This window comes from Gracilinanus agilis, chromosome 3 (assembly GCF_016433145.1).
Source record: "Gracilinanus agilis isolate LMUSP501 chromosome 3, AgileGrace, whole genome shotgun sequence".
Lineage (NCBI taxonomy): Eukaryota > Metazoa > Chordata > Mammalia > Didelphimorphia > Didelphidae > Gracilinanus > Gracilinanus agilis.
This window is the reverse complement of record NC_058132.1, coordinates 263,498,995-263,521,619: the sequence shown is the minus strand read 5'-3', so window position 1 is coordinate 263,521,619 and position 22,625 is coordinate 263,498,995. Positions and strand designations below refer to the sequence as shown.

Here is a 22,625-nt window from a genome sequence, read left to right as displayed (position 1 = left end):
TAGTGCTCTATCCTTAGCTGCCTGGACATATAACAGGTGCTTAATAATGCTTACTAATTGATTGGACCAGCATGCTCCAATTCTAAACCTTTAGATTTATTCTTACTTAACTCTGTTCTTTAACTTTTTACAAGGAGGAAAATAAGTGCATAAAATCACAGAATGTAAGAACAAGAAACCTTGGAGATTATCTTGCCCAGCACCCTCACTTTACAGTCTATTAAATCAAGGCCCAGAATAAGAAAGTTATTCTTTAAACTGATACTAAGACAGAAGGTAAGGGTTAAAAAGAAAGTCAACATGATTAAATTCTTTGGTTTCTTGAAAATTAACCAGGGAAACAGTCAGGCATCTTGTTCTCTGAAATAAAACCTTTACTTCATGTTTTATCTTAGAAAGGTGCTAATACTAAATAGAATTTTTATTAAAAAATATTTTTACCACAATGTTTTTTAAAGCACTACAGTGTATACACCTACATATATGTACGCATATATACACACACATATACAATTTATTTTTTACAAATCATTGGGCGACAAAGAACAATGTAGCAATACCTTATTTTTAATGTTTGATTTTTAAAAATAATTTGATTTAAAAAAAAACATTTTCACAATCCAATGTTTAGAGCATAAATCATTGAAGAAAAAAGTAGAAAAGTAAATTTATGATGCCAAATTTCCCCCCCCCTATTTTCTAAAGCCTTCACATCTCTAGTAATGATGCAGGTTTCCTCATAGACATAAGTAAGTGCTTTCTAGCAGAATCAAGTCACTTAGGGGTCTTGTCCCATGTGCACTGAGCACTATTTGAAAAAATAAATCCCCAAGGGCTTGAAAAGAAATGTTTTGTCAAGGAATGAGAATTTACTTTGAATCTAGTCTAGAAAGAAAAACCACCAACCCCCTAGCCTCAATTTTAAAAAAGGGTACTTCTCAAACAGAAAATGATTAGCAATGTGGTTATCTAGAAATCAATTATGATAATGGTCTTACTCAACATTTAAATTTAAAAAAGAATCAAATAGTAAAAGCATTTTTTTGGTAGGTGACACTGAGCTTTTTCTCACTAGTGAAATATTTAACCAGTGGGGACTGACCATGCAAAAAAAATTTACAATCTCAATGGGTGGGAATTAAAGGAGAAAATAAGTTCAAATGTGGCTTATACTTAAAGTAATGCATTTAGGAGGGAAATAATTTTTGTTTCTGTATACTTGTGTATATATGTGTATATATGTATACCCGAATATACACAAATATCTATGTGTATGTAATGGAATAAAATGTGGGATTATAAGATCTTTAAGCCTGAAGAATCTTTAGAATGAAATCTTAATTATTATGACCTTGGAAAGCTATCTAGGATTTTTTTTTTGGCAAGGTCAGCCTAATTGGTTAAATATTTCACTATCTCAAAAAAGCTCAATGTCACCCATAAATGACCAATTTTACTATATGATTCCTCTTCAAAATAATTTAAATATTGTACTGTTTTTTAATTTTAGTTTTATAGTGTAAACTCATAAAGAAGGTAAAGAGCTCATCAAGGAAGATTTTAATATCTGCAGAGAATTCTTCAACTTGCTTGACAAATGTGGTCATTACTGTCATGGAGGAGATCTAACACAGAGCTCAAGTTAAAGAATTCTCCAAATATTTCTTTTTGGGGGATGACACTGTGATAATTTAATCATGCATCAGAACATTGCGTAACATCCTTGGTAAGCTCTTTACTTACTCAAATGAGTTTTACATTATTATTATTCACCTAGGAAAAAGCCAAGGGGTTGATATTAAAGAAAGTTATATGAATATACGTGTAGACAGATGTGTGTTCATATATCTATATCTTTAAATACTTAAACACCTCTCATTTCCCGCCTGGCTGCACATATCTTGGACTTCTTTCACATCATCATGCTCCAATACCCGGCACCTTCTCATTCCTCTTTTTCAGCTTTCGTTTCTGTGCTCTCTTCCCCCATAAGATTCTAAGCTCATCGAAGTTAAAGGCTGTCTTTGTTTTTCATATGTATATTCCCAGTTCTTAGTTCAGTGCCTAGCACAGAGTAGGTACTTAACAGTGTTTAGTAATTATTATTAACTATACATAAATACAAACATCCAAACAGATATCTTCCATAGGCTCGGTAAAAAGACATCAAGTTGGGTCCACAATTAAACAGAAAGAAAACAGTATAGGCTCCTTTCGAGAAATGTCAAAGTTGCTTTAATAATCCTCAAACTTCTCCAGAAAAAAAGCACCTCTTAAAAATTCTAATATTCTGATGGCATTGTATAGTTATGTCATGGAATGCAATAACCTGATAAATTAAAAATGAATATCATTAAGAGGGTAATGGAGAGGTGTAGCTAAGGGTCAGTAGGATATAATACGACAAATAATAACTAAAAAGAAAGAGAGAAAGGGATGTTATCAAAGTCTTAAAGTGTGATTTTTAAAAAGGAGATGGACACTATTGATTGGGGAAGGGCTAGGCGAATATGAAAGTGATAGAATATTACTGTACTATAACATTTAATGAATGTGATGAATACAGAGAAGCATAGAAAACCTACATGAAGTGATGCAGAGTAAAGTAAGCAAGCCAAGAAAAAATATACATGACTATAACAATGTAAACAGAAAAACTGCAGAAAAAAGTCGCAAGTCAATGTTGCAAAATTATAGAGTACAAGTCTGACTTAAAAGAAGAGACATGAGAAGGCAATCCCAACCCACACTTCCTGGAGATAAGAAGCCTACAGGTATTGCACATATTTTCAGGTTTTTTCAATATATTTACCAACTGTGCTGATTTTTTTATCCTTTTCTTTTTTCCTTAAAAAATACCATTTTTAAATGCACATAAATAATCAGCATTTCTGATGCAAATCAAAACAACTCTGAGGTATCACCTCACACCTAGCAGATTGGCTAAAATGAAAGAAGGAGAGAGTAATGAATGTTGGAGGGGATCTGGCAAAATTGGGACATTAATGCATTGCTGGTGGAGTTGTGAACTGATCCAATCATTCTGGCTGGCAATTTGGAACTATGCTCAAAGGGCTATAAAAAAATGCCTACCCTTTGATCCAGTCATACCATTGTTGGGTTTGTAACCCAAAGAGATCATAAATAAACAGACTTGTACGAAAATATTTATAGCTGCGCTTTTTGTGATGGCAAAAAACTGGAAAAGGAGAGTATGTCCTTCAATTGGGGAATGCTTGAAGAAATTGTGGTATCTGCTGGTGATGGAATACTATTGTGCTCAAAGGAATAATAAACTGGAGGAATTCCATGTGAACTGGAAAGACCTCCAGGAATTGATGCAGAGCGAAAAGAGCAGAGCCAAAAGAACATTGTTCACAGAGATTAATACGCTGTGGTAAAATAGAATGTAATGGACTTCTGTACTAGCAGTAATGCAATGACCCAGGACAATTCTGAGGGACTTATGGTAAAGAACGCTACCCACATTCAGAGGAAGGACTGCAGAAGTGGAAACACAGAAGAAAAACAACTGCTTAAACACATTGGTTGAGGCAGACATGATTGGGGAAGTAGACTTGAAACTACCACACCAATGCAATTATCAACAATTTGGAAATAGGTCTTGATCAATGACACATGTTAAAACCAGTGGAAATGGGTGTTGGCTATGGGGGGGGCGGGAGGTTGGGGGATGAAGGGAAAAGTAAGAACATGAATCATGTAACCATGTTAACTTTTCTAAAAAATAAATATTATTAAATGTTAAATAAAAAAACTTATTTAAAAAAAGATGAATGCAGATGTCAAAAGTGAAGGATAAATGGTCACTACTCCACTGGTATATTCAAGATATAAAGAAAAAGTGAAGAACTTGTCTAGCATCTGGGTGGATCCTGTTGAATAGATAAAGAGTGGGCAAGCCTGTTTGGGTTCTATTCCCCACCATTAAAAAAAAAAAAAAAAAAAAAAAACACTTCATTTAGATAACAAATTCATTTCAGTATTAGGAATATCAATTCATTAAACATTTACTATGTGCTGTTCATTATAATGAGCAAGTGACAAATATGATCTCATTTATTTGCATAGACTGATATAGTCTTTTACGACTTACAAAGTACTTTCACTTATCTTATTTAACCAGAAAATAACCCAGCATAATAGAAACTGGCAGGAATTAATTTCAATTTTACAGATAAGGAAAATGAAGTTTATAGAGGTCAAATGCCCTACTCATAGTTACACAAAAACTAAGTAGTGAGGGCAAGTTTCAGGATATTGTATTTTGAATTCAAATCCTGTTCAATTCAAATTCATTAAAAGCTGCCTGGGGTGCAGGCTAAAAATAGGAATATATTCAAGAAGGTTTTCAAGCAATTTATTCATGGTAAGGCTATGTAAGGAGCTAAATATTAGAGCTGATAAGGACCTTAGAAATCATAAAATCCAACTGCTTCATTTTACAGATAAGGAAACTGAGCCCCTGAGAGATTAGATTGCCTATGGTCAAACAGTTAATAACTAGCAGTCCTATGCCTTCATAGGTCTGTGCAATATATGACTTTATAGGTTTTTATAATACATACATATGTATATTTACATGTGACAAATATTATGCATACAAATTAAATATGTAGTTGCATACGTATGATGAAATGAAGAGTTTCAGAGAAAACTGAAAAGATCTAAATGAGGTAAGGCAGAACAAAGAGAAGAATTTCAAACACCAGTGTAGTAAAGTAAAAACAGCTCTCAAAAAGCTTCAGAATTCTACTCAATGCAAAGATAAACCACGATTCCAGGAAACCTAAGATGAAGCATACTATCCATCTCCTACCAGAGAGGTGAGGGATTGAAAATGTAGAAACACATTTTTGGATGGGGCCAAAGTGGAAATTTGTTTCATTTGACAATGCATATTTCTCTGGAGGCTTTTCTTTTTCTTTTTTTTTTTTCTCCCTTTGTTCATTTGGTAGAGAGTGAGTAGAAAGAGACTTTTTTATTTGTTTAAACTGGCTGTTAAGTCATCTTAGATTCTTTCTTCTTCCCTGGACTCTTACATTCAATTAGTTAACTACTGATTATCCCTTCCCTCATTTTTGCTTCTATAAGATCTTTTCCTTTCTGCTGCTATTCTCTTAATTTGGATTCTCTTTACCACATATGAAGATTATTGCAATAATCTCTTTCCAGGAATTTCCAGGTAAATATTTAACAACCAGTTCTCTGGGGGGAAGGGCTGGACACCAAACACCTTTTAAATTTAATCTTTAATTTTTTTTTTAATTTAAAATTTTAAATTGAATATGAATTAACATTTCCTCCATCATATTCTTTAGTATAAATAAAAAAGCAATAAATCAAGCCTTAATTTGTAGTGTTTCTTGATTTCGGAGGAGCAAATATTCACACTGAAAATTTAACAGATTTTTTACCAATGATACAATGTAGCACCAGGACACCCCTGCCTATTTCTATATTTTCAGTCTTTCCCTACTCTATTCTATCCTACAGACCATACATATTAAATTTCCTAAAGCACAATATTTGATGACATTTTTCCTCCCCTTCATAATCTGCATTAGTTTCTCATTCAATAACTTGGCATTCAAGGCTCAAACCCAGTCTTATCTGCCACTATTCCTTTCCATTCATCTTACACTTACAAAAGCAGTTCTAATGCTTTTGCTCCAATTGCTTCCTTCATGCTTTTCATTCTTCTCCTTAACCTTTCCCCACTTAGTTTCCCTTTCTAAATCCTACCAGACTTTTAAGGTCTTGCTCAAAGGTTACTTCCTCCTTGAATTCTCTTCTGATCATCATCCATCCCCCTCCAGCCAATTAAAACATGTCTGAACTCTTGAAGAACATATTGTATAGCATTATGCACATGAATTCCCATATTCTAGTTGTTTAGATAAATGTCTTATCTTTATTAGGCTGTAAGCTTCTTAAGGGCATATCTAGTCATCCTTGTTATCCCTCACAGCTCCTAGAATTGTGTGTAGACACAACAAAAATTTGTCAAATAAATAGTTTTACAAATTATAATTGTCTACTCTAGCAGAGTGTTAAAATTTCCCTAGTGACAAGAATTTGGTTGCTACAATTGGTTTTCAAAAGCTTTTTTTTAAAAAAATTCATTAAAAATCTCTTATACTTAGAAAAATGCAAATAAAAACAACTCTGAGGTACCACCTCACTCCTAGCAGATTGGCCAATATGACAGCAAAGGAAAGTAATAAATGTTGGAGGGGATGTGGCAAAATTGGGACATTAATGCATTGCTGGAAGAGTTGTGAATTGATCCAACTATTCTGGAAGGCAATTTGGAATTATGCACAAAGAGCTTTAAAAACTACCAGTCCTTTACATACCACTGCTGGGTTTGTATCCCAAAGAGATAACAGGGGGAAATACGTGTACAAAAATATTCATAGCCATGCTTTGTGGTGGCAAAAAAATTGAAAATGAGGGGATACCCATGGATTGAGGAATGGCTAAACAAACTGTCGTATCTGTTGGTGATGGAATACTATTGTGCTGAAAGGAATGATGAACTGGAGGAATTCCATGTGAACTGAAACAACCTCCAGGAACTGATGCAGAACAAAAAGAGCAAAACCAGAACATTGTACACAGACTGATACATTATGGCACAATCTAATGAAATAGATTTTTCTACTAACAGCAATGCAATGATCCAGGACAATCCAGAGGAACTTATGAGGAAGAACCCTATCCACACCCAGAGAAAGAACTATGGGAGTAGAAATGCAGAGGAAAAACATATGATCAATCACATGGTTCAGTGGGATATGATTGGGGATATAGACTCTAAATGATCACTCTATAAGAAATAATAATATGGAAATTGGTTTTGAAGAATGATACATGTAAAACCCAGTGGAATTGCTTGTCAGCTCCAAGAGGGGGAGGGAGGAGGGGAGGGAAAGAACATGAATCATTTAACCCTGGAAAAATATTCTAAATTAATTAAATAAAAATTGAAAAAACTATTAAAAACATTAAAAGTCATTAATAAGCAGTTTCAGTGTCTCTGAACTATATCATTAGTTCAGGAGAGAAGCATTACAGGCTTCTATATGCTATTAATGTACTGTTGAAGTCAACAGAAAATCTTGGTTAACTGGAATTTTCATAGCCAGCATTTCTTTTTTGGGGTAGAAATCATGTTAAATGTTAGAATAGGCCAGAACCATGGAAGAAGACCTTAAGTTCAAATCCAAATCATTGAAATTCAAGAACTGTTCAAAAATAACAAGACAGTTAAGATTAATGAAATCTTATGTTTGGTCAGCTATAATAGCCCAGTTCATTAAGTGTATTCTAAGTATTCTGGGCAATTATCTAAGTTGAAGAGAAAGGACCTATCTACAGTTAATGAAATCCCTAATTGTTCAGAAAAAAAGTTATAGTGGAGAGGATAAACTAATACAAGATGAGGAAAATGGGCATTTAGGATTATTTAGTCTAGAAAAAAAAGAAGGAATCACATTTCACACTTCCTCTTGTTCTGTATTTTACACAGCTAGGTAAGTATTTCTATTACACTATATTATACACATAAAAACAGTTCTTTATACAAATAAAAACAGTGGTCAAATATATCCAAAGCTAGTAAATACACAAAATACCACTGATGTCAAAGATTCAGGAGTTTTCTCTAGGAATGTAGACAGAAATCTAAGCATTTCTTCTCATCCTGAGCAACTTTACTGGTAAATATGAAATGAAAATAAAGAATAAATGCTCATTTATCCATAATGTTTTCTTTGGAATCATACTTGAAGGAGGCTAAATACAATTAGGTCACCTTCCAAGGTGAATCTACGAAACAAATGTTCAGCAGTTTGAAGTTACTCTCTTCAGTAATGTGGGGTGGTTTAAGATAAGACAACATACTATCCCCACTCCTGTCCCCCCTTCTAAAAGAGACAATTATTGAATATCTGTTATACACAAGGCACTGAACTTTGTGCAATCTTGAGACTTCTGAAGCAGAGGAATAAAGGACTAATATTGGTGATGATAAAGTACTATTATAGAGAAATATTCAGTTGTATCAAAATTATTTAATGCATATGAATTACATATTTCATTAACTTACCTTAGTCTGTCAGTGCTGCCCACGTATATTCTTGAACTTTTATTTTCCATTTTAGCAGTTAAAAATGTAAAAACTGATTTTCTTTTTAAATATTCTTTAATTCTACCTTTTAAAATATTTGAATAGGTTTCCCCTCCTTTATCTCACTACATATTGTTGTCTCTTTGTTTTTTTAAACCCTTTCTTATGTATTAGAATCAATACTAAGCAGAGGTTCCAAGGCAGGCTAGGCAATTGGGGTTAAGTGACTTAGTCACACAGCTAGAAAGAAGACACATTTGAACACAGGACCTCCTATCTCCAGTCCTGGTGCTTTATCCACTGAGCCAACTAGCTGTCCCTTTTCCACTACTTATTATTAATAACAACACATACTTTCATTATCTAAAGATTCAGAGGTATTGCCAAACGAATGCCTAATTCAAAAGTTTATTCTATATTAAAAGAAATTAATTACCTCATCATAATTGTACTCAAAAAGTACATATTTCCGGTCAGGAGAGACAGAATAATGAGTTATGGCATACCCAAGATTATCCTGTCAACAAAGGGGGGAAAAAAAAAAGTAAATTCAGGAACTTGAAATAATGATAATATTTTATGGAAAATGTCTCCCCAATATATAAAATAATTATATGGGTTTTACTAAGGTGTTGTTATCCACGATAACATGACTGGTTTCCATTTCAACATTAAACATCAAGATATTGTTGTCTCTTTTTTGAAGATATTCAGAATCTAAAAAGACAAAATAATTAAGGTCAGTATTACATGTCATTTTTAACTTATTTAGCATATGGTAAATCTCAAACAAAGGCTTAAGATTAAGGAAATAATTCTTAACTGGAACTTTTTTTCTACAGAATTAGAGATTTTTCTTCAACTTTTCTTCAACTTAGATAATTGCCTAGGATACTTGGAGATTAAGTGCTTTGCCCAGGGTCACAAAGTCAATATATTTTGGAAATGGGACTTGAACTCAGGGCCTCACTGTCTAAAGCTAGTTCTCTATCTACTGACTCTCTTTGGCAGAATTAAGGAGAAAAAAGTATTCCAAGTGGGAAAACATTAAACAGGGTAATATATTTATGTGCAAGTCCAATTTAGTTTGTCAAAATAATTCTTTTTCAAACTGTTCGAGTCATCTTTCACAACAGTGTGTTTTTTATGGTTTGATTTTGGGGTTTTGGTTAAGTATGAGTGAGATCTTACAACTATAACCAATATGGAAGTGTGTTTTGGGTGATAATAAAAATTAATTTTTTTAAAAATAGTAGTAATTTTTTTCTCAGCACACTCAATATTTTATTGTTGCTGGTATGGTATGGAACCTTCACTGGGATTAAGTTGGTCTAGTCCAACTGTTATTTCCACTTAAAATTTTTTTTTATTTTAATATAATTTATCCCCAAGTATCTCAGCTCTCTCCCTTAACTCCCTTCACCAATATGTCTTTATAAATTGTGTCTTTCATGTTCTTTTTATCAGTTCATTCTCTGAAGAACATCCAACTTGTTTTTTAAACATTAATTCTGTCTCTATATATAATATTTTCTTGGTTCTACTCATTTGATTCTTCATTATGTCATGTAGTTCTTTCAGGGAGACAACATTAATCATACAATTTCTGAAAACTTATGTGGTAATTTATTATTAAAATAAAATAAATTTGAAAAATAAATATATAAAATGAAATACAATGTTTTGGTCTGCATTCAGACTCCATCGGTTCTTTCTTTCGAGGCAGATGGCATTTTTCATTATGAGTTTTGGAGGTTATACAAGAAGGAACTTTTAAAAAAGGGAGAAGAAATATTTACCTGAAATCCACCTTATAGGGTAGGACTTTATCCGATAAGTGCTTTTTAAATAATCATTCAAGGAATAGGTTTTCCGATGGTCAGTTTCCTCTTCTGTAATTAGAAAGAAAACACATGTCTTTGAAGGTGTCAATAGTTTACATTTCAAACTTAAAAGTTAATTTTCAAAGAAGAAACCAAGTCAATTTCTAAAAAGAAAAAAATACGTAGTCTAATTATAAAGCAGAGAGCTAGCCTTGGGAGCAGGCAGACCAGGGTTCAAGTCCCCCCACTTTCATATACTTGCAGAGTCTGGGCAAGTTACTTAAAACTTCTAGTGCCCCAGACAACTGTCCAAGACTCTAAGTGCAGATTTGTAATGGCAGAAGGAATTTTCTTACCATAAATTCCCTGCCACCAGTAGAAATACAGATATGGACCAAAAATAAGAAAAAATCCAAAACAAAGTGTGATACATAAAATAAAGTATAAAAAAAAGAAAACTGAAATACAGTAGTAAGGAATTGTTTTTCTATGTGCATGTGTGTGTGGGAGCTTTCTTAAGTTGGTGAATGCTTTTTAGATAGGTCCAGAGGTCCTCAAAGTGCAGAGGCCCATATATCCACTTTGATATTCAGCTCTACAACAGCACAACTCTGGATCTCATCAGCATGTGTGACTATTAACCCTTCAAGGATTCAAACTTGATGATCCACCTTTCTGATTACAACCACTTTACCTTCCACCTGTGCTTCTCCCCCAGGCCATAGAATCTTCACCTTTGCCATAACACTGTTATCTTGTCCCTTTCCACTGATTTAGTCTAAACCATTTAGATACAGTCTTCAATCCCTGGATTCCTTTTTTTCCCTTAACCTTCTACCCCATCTTTTATATTAATCCTCAAACTGGAAACCCCCTACCCCACCACAGATTTTTAATTCCCGCCTTTGGGTCAATGAACTAAACTAATCTAGCCCACTACAAAGTCAAACTGCCCAACTTCATTGGGTTTTCACTGTTGCTCAGTTTTCTTTTTATATTGATTTTGTTAACTGCCCAGGACAATTTTGGGGCAATGGCTATTCTATTTTCTTTATTTTTATTTTCCTTTTTTCTTTTCTTTATCTTCTTTTCTTTAATTTTATTTTCTTTAAGATCCCAGTCTTATCTACTCTCTCACAGTAGGCAGATGATTTTGCCTCCTACTTTAATTTTTAAAAAAAATCAAGTTAAACTTTTCTGTCTTCCTGGACAGATGGATAGATCTCTGTATTTAAATAAATATATATTTAAAATCTGTCATCATCTTCCCATTCTTCTACCTTATAGGAGGACACACCTTGTTTCCCTTGATCTTAACTCCTTTCCTTTCCCTCTATGTTCTTTAGGACTGCTTTTCACAGGATTAAAGAGGAAAGTGATTTTAAACACTAAAATGCAAATTGTTTTTATAGTGTCATTGTTCTTATTTTTAAAATAATAGAAATTCAAAGACAGGGATGGGAATGAGAACTTGTTGTCTACAATGTGCCATGAGCTGTTTTACAAATATCATCTCATTTGATCCGCAGAGGAACCCTGGAAGGTTAACTACCTTACCACTGAAGAAACTTTCCTTTACCTACTATATAGATGAGGTAAACAAAGAGTGATTTGTCCAAGGTAAAATGGCTAGGAAGTATCTGAAGCGGGCTTTGAGCTCAACTCTTCTTGACTCTAGGCTAAGCCCTTTATCCACAAAGAAAGCTTATTGCCAAATAATAATAACAAATAATGTAATAGGGATAAGAAATAAACCTGTGATCTCCTGGTATAAAAATATCTTATTACTGCATGATATATAAGATATTCTTATATAATATGTAATATATAATAATATAATATATAAAAGGTATAACTCCTTATCTATGCACGTAAAAATCTTCTTCCCCAGCCTGTTGTCTTAAGAGAGCATCCTAGAGCAAAGAGAAGTTAATGGATTTCTCGAGTCACACAGCTAAATGCTGGGGAAATGAAAATAAGGCAAAAGCACTGTCCCTCCCCTTGTGTATCTCACATTGTCATAATGGGGGATATAATCTATAAATCATTATCTACATAAAGTGAATTGATTGTGAAAGTGATTGGAAAAGGCCAAGTTGCAAAGGGCTTTTAATGCCAAAAGAGGACTTTATATTTGATCCTGACGGAAATAGGGAATGCCTGAAATTTATTGATGGGGATTTGGGGAAGACATGGTCACATCTTTGCTTTAGAAAAATCACTTCAGCAGCTAAGTGGGAGAAGAGACTGGAGACAAGTGACTACAATAGTAGATGGGAGAGGCTATGAGGGGTTTAACCAGAGTGCTGATTAGAGATGCTATGAATAGAAAATCCTGAGTTTCTTTCAAACCTCAAAAATATTTAAGTAGGAGGTAATGATCACAGGGCAGCTAGGTTGCACAATGGATAAAACTCCAATCTAGAGTCAAGAAGACTCCTCTTCCTGAGTTCAAATCCAGCTGTGTGATCTTGGGCAAGTCACTTAACCCTGTTTACCTCAGTTTCCTCATCTACAAAATGAACTAGGGAAGGAAATGGCAAACCACTCCAGTATCTCTGCCATGAAAACCCCTAATGAGTTACGGAGAGTCAAAAAAGACTGAACAGCAACAAGGAGATCTAAGAGATGTCTAATGTCCTAATTTTATAGATGAGGCATTTGAGGACTACGGGAAATGTTTTCATCTCCACACTGCTGCTTCCCAATTGTCAGTAGCCAGATTGCCCTTATTTTTTTTAACTGATGATCTACATTCTTATCACATTCCTTCCCATCCTGTTTTGTAATAGCCTAACTTTAGCCTTCCTGTTATCTTTCATCTATAGAAGGTTGGGCTGAATCACTCCAACCACTGCAAGGCAACACACAATGTTCATTTCTAACTTGCTCTTCGATCACATTGGATTGTGGAAGATGTTTGTAAAACTGCTAAAGAACGTAGTTGTGATAGCAATGCCAATTACAAGTTTATGACCTCTTCATACTCAAATTTGGTGCCAAGTTGACATCATACTCCAACAGTCTCTCAAAAGAGTTCACATTTCTTCCTTCTTATCTACATGTCACTTTTCATTGCTGGCAAGTTAAGCAAATTACCACATTAGCAGATGATGGGAGGTTTGGGTAGTTTTTTCTTGGTTTTTTTTTTCCTAGTGCAGATCTATACATGATTTTCATTAGTCTTCAGCCTTATCAATATATGAGCATAGTCTTTACTTATTTGGTTATTACCAAAGCAGTTATTTTGTGTTTGAACTCAGTTTCCAGAGCATTAGCAAACTGAAAGTTTCCCTATGAGATCAAAATGAATTTTAAATTCACTGACTGAAAAACTTCATATAGTGCTTATCTAATTTTTTCACAAAAAACTGTCAAGTCCCCATACACTAATTTTAACAAGAAAATCTACATAATTTTCTTAGCTTGCTTTTTATTCAAACATAATTAATAATGTGTTATAATTTTACAACTCAAATTATGTTAAAATACAATAAAAATAAGTGGGGGAAATAGCTCTTTATATTATGCTTATCAAAACTAACAAATAGTAATTAATAAAATACAAGGAATAACACCCAAAACCTGCCCTTTCTTTGGCATCCCAACTGTTAGCACAGTGCATGGCTCTATCAATAAATGGTTATTGACATTGACTGACTGTTTCTGAAATGAAGGCACCTATCAGATAGCTTTTTCAAGAAGTCTAACTACAAACAGAAAGAGAGATAGGAGATGAGAGCCAGTAGGGGAGAAAATCAAGTCAGGGATTTTTGTGGATGAGGGAAACAGGAAAGACAGGAATATTTGTAGGGAAGCAACCAGCAAAAAGGGAAAGACTTACTGAGAGAGCAGGGATGATAAAGGGGGCAATCTACTTAAGAAAACAGACTGAAATAGGTCTCTTTGAACCCACAGAAAGGTTAACGTTAGCAAAGAAAAAGACCACCTCTTTTTGTGAGACAGGTGAAGGAGGAAATAGAAGTGGAAGACATTTCAGTCATATAAGAAGAAGAAAAGACAAAAAGATGTTCATGAAAAAAAATAGGCTCAATTTTAATCAGTGAATTCTAAGGCAGAATTCTCAGGTTTGAGAGTAGTAGAAACCAAAGGAGTTTTGAAGAGGACAGAAAAGATTTGAAAAAGGTACTATGGTAAATGAGATACTGAATCCAAAAGGAAAGCATAAGAGGGATGCCTTAATGAAGTAAAAGCCCAAGGGAGATTATGAAATATAAATACATAATGGATCCAATTAGCATAGTTTCAGGGTTTTCTCTAGCTTCATTCAGCAGTACTTGCATAGAAGTAAAAGTGTACGTAGTGCCAGTCAGAATTTGAAACCAGGTCTCTTGCTTCCAAATCCAGTATCTGATTCAATGCCCCATCATGGACATATCCAGCTCAGTCTTCTGAGAAATTATTAAAGAAGTATGGGGGGTAGGGGGGAAGCAGCTAGATGGCTCAATGGATTGAGATCCAGACATAGAGGAGGCGGTCCTGGATTCAAATCTGACCTCAGATACTTCCTAAATACATGATCCTGGGCAAGTCATATTATCACTGCAGAGACCTTATTGCTCTTCTACCTTCAAACCGATACACAGTATTGATTCCAGAACAGGAGAAAGTTTAAAAATAAAAGGAGTCCTGACACACCACTTTCACTTAGCAAAAAGCAAAGACAATTTCCCATTGATATAAAGAGGGAGCAAGTCTTTGCAAAGACAACGTTCTTTTTAAATATTCTTTTTCCTTGGTGGTGTGGTATGAACTTGAAACTAATCTTTGAAGTATTACAAACTAAGCCACCAGGGTTAAAATACTGTTTGCACAGCATTCCTATTGATATTTGAGCCAGAATAAAGGAGATCATCTTGGCCTCTTCAACGACTTTGCTTTACCTAGCAGAAAGATTTCTTGACTGTCAATCGAGACAATTTTGGTTCTAATCCTGCTTTTTTCCACTAATAAGTTGTGGGATCACAAGCACTTCACTTTACCCTTCAGTTTCCTTATCAATAAAATGAGGAGACTGGCTTTAAAAAATCCTCAAGGTTCACTGTATGTATCGCTTTAAAATTCTGTGACTCAGTGTTTCTTCAACAGAGTGCTAATAAAAGAATCAAAGATAACAAAGAATGTTGCTATCATAAAAAGTCAGACTCTGGTAGCTACTAAAGCATCTCATTAACTTTATCCTCTTGTAGGTCAATACCCTTATACCCTTATCACTATCAGTAGCCTAACCTGTTGTTTTAGGTTCAAGGCCATATTGTAAATCTCTCATCTGCTTGAGTTACAATAGGAATTTCAGCCAAATCATACCACCATGGGCATATAGACACACCAGAGAAAGGGAAGAAGCAATATTAAGACCTCTAGTGGGAAGTTTTATGTCATCATTCTCATCACTTTTTTAAAATGATAATAGGAATATAAATGGAGGTCATTCGGACAATAAAAATATTTTTTTAATTTTACATTTTAAAATTTATTAGTCAAATTAAATTTTGATTTTTCAAACTGCACCAAAACAGAAGGGGAATTTTTTCCCCCTCCAACAGAAGCTATAGACATTTGTTTGAATTGGGGCATTTATTAAGGTTAAATTACACAAAGAATGGGCAGCTAGGTGGCACAGTGGATAGAGTGCTGGCCTAGAGTCAGGAAGACATTTTCTAAGCTGAAATACAGCTACAGATGCTTACTAGCTGTGTGACCCTGGACAAGTCATTTAATCTTATTTGCCTCATTTTCCTCATCTGTAAAATGATTTAAAGAAGAAAATGGCAAACTACACATAACTTTGTCAAGAAAATCACAAATGGGCTGATGGTCACATATGACTGAAAAACAACAAAAAAGAAAACAAAAATAAGGATAGAGGTGCTTCCCTTCATTCTTTTTTTTTTTCTTGGAACCTCTAATTTAGACCTTGGTAATTTATATTACCATTTTTTATTGCTTCACTATTATGTCTTATGTTTTACCCTGGCCTCTAATCTTATTTCCAGGTTCCTCTAGAAATGGTTACTGAATTGTTTCATCTGAATGCCTCAGCAGATTATCTGAAACTTTCTGTGTCCAAAACTATATTCACTAGTCCAACCAGAAAGAGAAAATGCGAGAATGAGGTTTCTTAATACTATCACCTGTATTTAGATGCTCAAAACCTTACAGTGGAGACCTTCAAACTTTTCTCTTTTTAAATGAAGAAAATTCTGAAAATTCTTCGCTTTTCCTTCACTTAAATTTCCCCCTGAATCTTTCTTCCTTTCCCCTACCAGAGAAACATTCCATATAAGAAAGCATATAGGCTAACAACTTTTCAGGGAAAAGAGTTGTGGAGTGGGTTAACATTCTTAAAACATAAATTTTTAAAGGGCTACATTACATCAAGGACAGGGGATATAACTCCTCAGTGCTGGAGAGATCTTAAGACCCTGGGCAAGTCACTTAAAACCTCCAATGCAGCCCTTACCACTCTTCTGCTTTAGAACCAAAACACAATAGTGATTCTAAGACAGAAGGTAAGGGTTTAAAAAATAAAGAGTTTTTCTAATTAAGTAACTCACTTTTAAGACAGTAAGAAAAGTGAATAAAGTCAGGAAAAAGAATGACAGGCTAGCTTAAGGTAGAGACTGAGAACAATAACCATAGAGGGGGAAACCTAGTGGGACACCCCCATATAAGAGTTTTAGGTCAGAGCCCTATGCTTCCCAGGGCTAGTGATTCATTGTTTCCAGTACATAATGTACTTACTTCTTAATAAGAAGAGTCAACATACAAGTATAAACTTATCCACATCATTAATATTGAAGAATAGTGGCCAGTGCCCTAAGCCCTACTTGGCAGTTATCTGGTACCCTTACTTCTTCTTTATCTCCTACATCCAATTAGTTAATCATCTTGCCAAATGTACCTTAGAAATTTTCTTTTATCTATCTCTTCTTTTTCATCCCCACTAATAACCATTCTAACTCAATTACTCCTAAACTAGATTGTTGTTCAGATACTTTTTAGTCATGTCCAACTCTTTGTGATCCCATTTGGGGTTTTCTTGGCAAAATTACTGGAGTAGTTTGCCATCTCCTTCTCCAGCTCATTTTACAGATGAGGAAACTGAGGTACACTGAGGGTTAAATAACTTGTTCAGGTGGGAGGTGCCTGAAACCAGTTTGAACCCAGGGCCTCCCATTTCTTGACCTGGCTTTCTATCCACTGAGCTACCTCATTGCCCCTCTTCTGATATATTCTTAAAATAACCCCCATTCTACACAAATATTCAAAGGCACAGTAAAATGGAGGAAGCAAGTAGAATGTATTCTTATATGTATAGAGGCAATCAAGCTTTAGTGATTTGAGGTCCTCTCGTCAGCTGCCCTTTCTCTGTGTGTCAGTGTGCCAAAACTCAAAAGGAAGATGGACAAGAGAGCACCAGCAGCATCAGTTTACCCCCAGAGTCTTCTGGGGCTGTGACCATGTAGATTTGAAAGTCTGGGCAGTTATACCTCCCCATTCAGTAGTTTAAAAGAAATTGGTAAACGTTTTTATTTATTACACTTAACAAACATTTATTGAATGTCTATGTGTTCAGAAAACTATTATACAGTACATTATTGGAAGACATATTTGATATAAGAATGAAAATTTGGTTACTGCCCTTAAATTTTAAAGAGCCAACAGAGATGAGATAACATAAGAAAATATCATATATTGACAGAATAAAAAAATAATAACAGAAAATGAATAAGGGTGGAACAGGAGATTTATACAATATGGAAATGTAGTTTGGTTTTGTGAGGGCATATGTTCATATTCAGAAGACTGTAGATCTTTGTATTTGCAGTTTGCTTTTCATTTTTTAAAGATATATTGATATGTAATTTTTACCACAAGAGACCTCTTGTAATAGAGTAGAACAATTAACTAAAACTAACACAGGGACCACACTGGAAAATGCATGCAATATTCCACATCTGGAGTAATCATCCACCTCTCTTTTAAATTGTTTTTTTTTAATTAACAAAAATCTATTTTCTCTCCCTCCCACCTCCTATCTCATAGAGAAAAAGAAAAACAAAGTCCTTTTAATAGATATGTGGAGCCAAGTAAAACATCCCCTCATTGGTTATAAACAAAAACAAACTTGTCTTATTCTGTTCCCTGGATGTATCTTGTCTGTCAGGAAGTAGATAGTATGTTTCAACATAAAGCCTCTGTAATCATGGACAGTGTTTGTATTGATCACACTTATCAAGAGCTTTCAAAGTCCATCTTTACAGTGTTTTTATTCTCATATCAATTGTTCTTCTGGTTCTGATCATCTCATTCTTCACTTTGTAAAAGTGTTCAAAATGGTTTTTTCCTAAACTATTCATACTGAAGTATAAATTGTTCCTCTGGTTCTATTTGCTTCCTTCTGTGTCAGTCCACATAAGTCTCCTTATTTTTTAAAATCCTCTATTTTCTCATTTCTTACAGCACATTAGTATTCATTATGTTTTTCATACCACAACTTATTCAGCAATTCCTCTACTGATAAGCATTCCTTTAGTTTCCATAATTTTTGCCCCTCTAAAATGAGGTACTATAAATGTTTCTGTACACATGGGACTTTTTCCCATTTCTTTGACCTCTTTTGGGGCACAAGCCTACATCAAAGAGCTTGTACTGATCAGTAACTTGTATAGAATCCCAAATTGCTTTCCAGAATGGTTATGTCCGTTCATAAGACCACCAACGGTACATCATTTTGTGCGAGTGCGAGTGTATCTGTGTACGTGGCCACTTTCACAGTCAAGGTACTATCTACTTTTCAGACTTACCTTATTCCTCCATAATCTAGCCAAATCAGACAACTGTTCTCTTATACTGACTAGCTATATGATAAAGATCAAATCATTTCCCTTCACTGAAACTCATATATAGGCTAGAATTTGAATTCCTGTAATTAATACAGTATTACTGTAGTTAATTAATTGTTGTATATTCCTGTGTCTGGGATCTGGATCAGAGATTACCAGCTATCTAGTCTGCTCCTTTTTACATTTTCTTTATCCTTGAGAATTCCAAGTAATGTTTTCCTTTTTAACAAAAATTTGGTTAATAATTGAAGGAAAGGAGACAAAAGTTCTTTTCTAAACAACAGGTTCCCCGGAATGCAGTTATGGGGAGGGGTAGATAAGTTGATGGGTCACATTAACTATCATCAATTAAAGATGTCTTGGAATGTTCAAGGAAGGACTGAGTAATGAACTGCTAAAAATCCTTTTATTCAATTGCCTGACCCAGCAGTCATCCCTGGTCCTGGGAGAGCCAAGAAGACCTTTATTACTTTATCAATCATGATGCTGGCCTAACCAATAAATCTGATATAATCAGTAAACATATTCATACCCAAAAATCACTCTAGAGATAATTTTAATTGTAATACACACATGAGTATTCATAGATATGTGTTCAACATGTAATTTTCATGGGGCAGCTAGGTGACGCAGTGGATGAAGTATTGGGCTTGGAATCAGGAAAACTCATCTTTTTTACTTCAAATCTGGTCTCAGACACTTCCCAGTTTACCCACTTCCCAGCTGGGTAGCCCTGTGAAAATCACTTAACTGTGTTGTGTCTTGGTTTCTACATCTGTAAAAGGAGTTGGGCATGGTTGAACAAAAATGTTTGAGGCTGTCCTACTTGTCTGTGATTCTTTCAGGCCTTTCTTCTACTCTCTTGCGCATCTTTTAAAGATGTTTCAGTCATCCCTCCTTCCTTCTGCTACCCTAGTCCTGTCACAATTCTCTGATCCACCACAACATTCTTCCCAACCCCCCATCTTGAGACAAGGGATTAATGAATGGTTCAGGAAAGTCCTAGAACTGTTGAAGAGGCCAATTATGGTAATTCATTTGTTCTACTAGAACCTCCCCCTAAATATGGTCAGGTCTTCCCCAAATCAAATATGATTTATTTCTTCTGCTAAATACAGTAAGTGGAAAGCATACTGGCTCTACAGAAAGAGGACCTAGACTTGAATACAGTGTCTAATGAACTTAGTCAAACCACTCTGGACCTCATTTCCTCTTCTATATAATAAAAAGGTTAACCTAGTAGACTTCCAAGATTCCTATTCCAACTTTGGATCTATGATCTATTAGATTGTCCATTCCTTGAGGGTGGAAACTGTTATATTCCCCAGGGCTTAGCACTATGCCTGACATATAATAGAAGCCCAATAAATGATTGGTTGGTCATTGTCCTCCGAACTCAAAGAGGACCAAAATGGCACCAGTATGTCAGGGTCAATGTACAGTATATCTGACTATGGCTGATCAGACCAGTACAAGCTCAGAATGCTCCACCACAGGATGAGCACAAATAGCCCATATGTAAAATGATAAAATGGTATGGGTGCTGTCTTTTGTTTTGTGCATAAATTGGATTTAAGTGAGGCAGTCACACAAAATCATTGGCCTCACTCTCTTCCAGAATCACTAAAGTTCAGTAGCAAGACAAAAGTCAAAATGATGGGTAATGGTTTAGGGGGCAATGAATGACCTTGGATTCTTCCATGTCTAACCAAGCTCTAAACAATACACAGAGCCTATTTCTATCACCTTCATGACCAGTGGAAGAAAGAAATTGTTCGCATTTGCCCACTCCACTGGGTAAAGTCCTCACATGCTTTCGGCAGGGATAACCCTAACTCACCTACCAGTTTGAGGTCCCTCAGATACTCTCAACCTAGTTTAGCCCACCTGCCAAGATGGTTTACCAGAGTACAGCTGCTGTACATGCTACGGCTTCTTAGAGCCACAGGTGAGAGCAGCGTTAACAGGTAGACACCAAAGGAGAAAAGAAACCCTGAAAAGAGTTAGGCAGCCTCTCACACCAGAGGTACTAGTCTTCCCTGAACACCCCACACACATAAATGTTTACTTATTGATCAACTAATCCTATATTCCCATCTACTCATTACAAATCTCTACAAAATAGTCTTCTCTAACTACTTTTAACAACTCTACCACCCCACTCAACTTCTTTCCCAAGAAATCTGTCTTTAGTCATCAAAATCATGTCTCAAAGGCAACCACTGAAAACTTCCTTTTGTCAATCTTCTTCCTAAGCCTCTGGGAAGTATTTCACAGTCAGCCTGGCTCTCATCTCTAGTTCAATGTTTTCTTCACTGATTCCTCCTATTTTTTTACATCCTTAATAGTTATCATTCCTTAAGGCTCTCCTCTCAACTCATTTCTAATCTTTCTATATACTTTCTTCCTTGGTAATCTTGATAATCTTACCCAATCCCATAATTCCAATCACTTTCACTCAAGAATCTCAGTCCCAACTTCATTTTTGAGCTCAAAAGCAGAATTTCTATCCACATATAAATTTCTACATGGGTTTCCCATATACATCTCAAGTTTAACATGTCCCAAAACTAGGACGAATCACCTTCACCACAAAACCTCTTCCTCCCTCAGACATCCTTGTTTCTCTTAATGGCATTACCTTTCTCAGAGACCTGAAACTTCACTCATTTTGATTCTTACAACTCCTCCCTTGGTCATATCCTGCCATCAAGTCCTGCCCTTTCCTTTCCATTTATATTCATAGCATGCTTGTTCTAGCCCTTGTTACATCTCATTAGGAATATTCCAGTAGCCCAGTAATTTATTTCACCATATCAAGTTTCTCCTCATTTCTTCTTATCACTGTCAAAATAATTTTCAAGCTCTGTTTATTTTGTTGCCCTGTCTAAAAACTTTACTCTGCTTACCTAATCAAACTTGGCTTAGCACTCAAATTCCTTCGCTTTCAAACTACTGCCTACTTTCTAGAATTATCTCACACCAATCTTCCATAATCTAGTCAAATCAACAAACTCAGGCTTTCCCAGATCTGATACCAACTAGCTAATATGACAGTTCTCAAATCACTTACCTTTTCTGAATCTGATCTTTTATGCTGTTAACCATATGATATTGAACAATCCACCTGGAATTTCTCTAGGCTTCAAGTGACACTAACAGTAGCTGATATTTGTATAACACTTTCCTTGTGACAAATCTGTGAAGAAATTAGCATTTCTACTCCTATTTTATAGATGAAGAAACTGAGGCTAAAAGATGATGTGATTTACCCAAGGTAAGGCTAAAAAGTCTAAGTTTGAACCAAGGTCTTCTCATCCTAGAACAGTGCTCTTTCCTCTGAATTTCACAAGGTTATGATTAGAAAGATGGTGGCACCCCTGAAAGGATATCAGAAAATCTGGAGGGAAGGTAGTTTTGTGGGGAAATTAGTGAGCTCCTTTGAACATTCTGAATTTGAGATGCCTATGCACAATGTCTAGAAGTCAGTTGAAGAAGCAGCAATCAATGAACATTAGAAGAAGGTTTAGGGAATTGAACTAGATAGCTTTTTAAAGCTGACATTTATGTAGGAGTTTCAAATTTTCAAAAAGCCTTGTATATATATGTATACATACATTGAGAAGGAAGGGAAGAAAAAGAAAGAAACAAAGAAAGAAGAAAGAGAAAGAGAGAAAGGAAGGAAGGAAGGAAGGAAGGGAGAGAGGGAAGGAGGGAGGGAGGGAGAAAGAGAGAGAGAGAAAGAAAGAAAGAGAGAGAGAGAAGGAGGGAGGGAGG

The 22,625-nt window shown here is 35.1% G+C and overlaps 1 protein-coding gene across 1 annotated transcript in view; it reads right to left on the bottom strand.

Annotated features, from left to right (window-relative positions):
* DPP4 (dipeptidyl peptidase 4) overlaps window positions 1-22,625 on the bottom strand; it is a 111,958-nt gene that overhangs the window by 71,493 nt on the left and 17,840 nt on the right. Inside the window, exons 3-5 of the mRNA XM_044669831.1 lie at window positions 9,955-10,047; window positions 8,781-8,872; window positions 8,592-8,672 (exon numbers count right to left, since the gene is read on the bottom strand). Coding sequence (XP_044525766.1) covers window positions 8,592-8,672; window positions 8,781-8,872; window positions 9,955-10,047 — 266 coding nt within the window. The remainder of the gene's footprint in view (window positions 1-8,591; window positions 8,673-8,780; window positions 8,873-9,954; window positions 10,048-22,625) is intronic.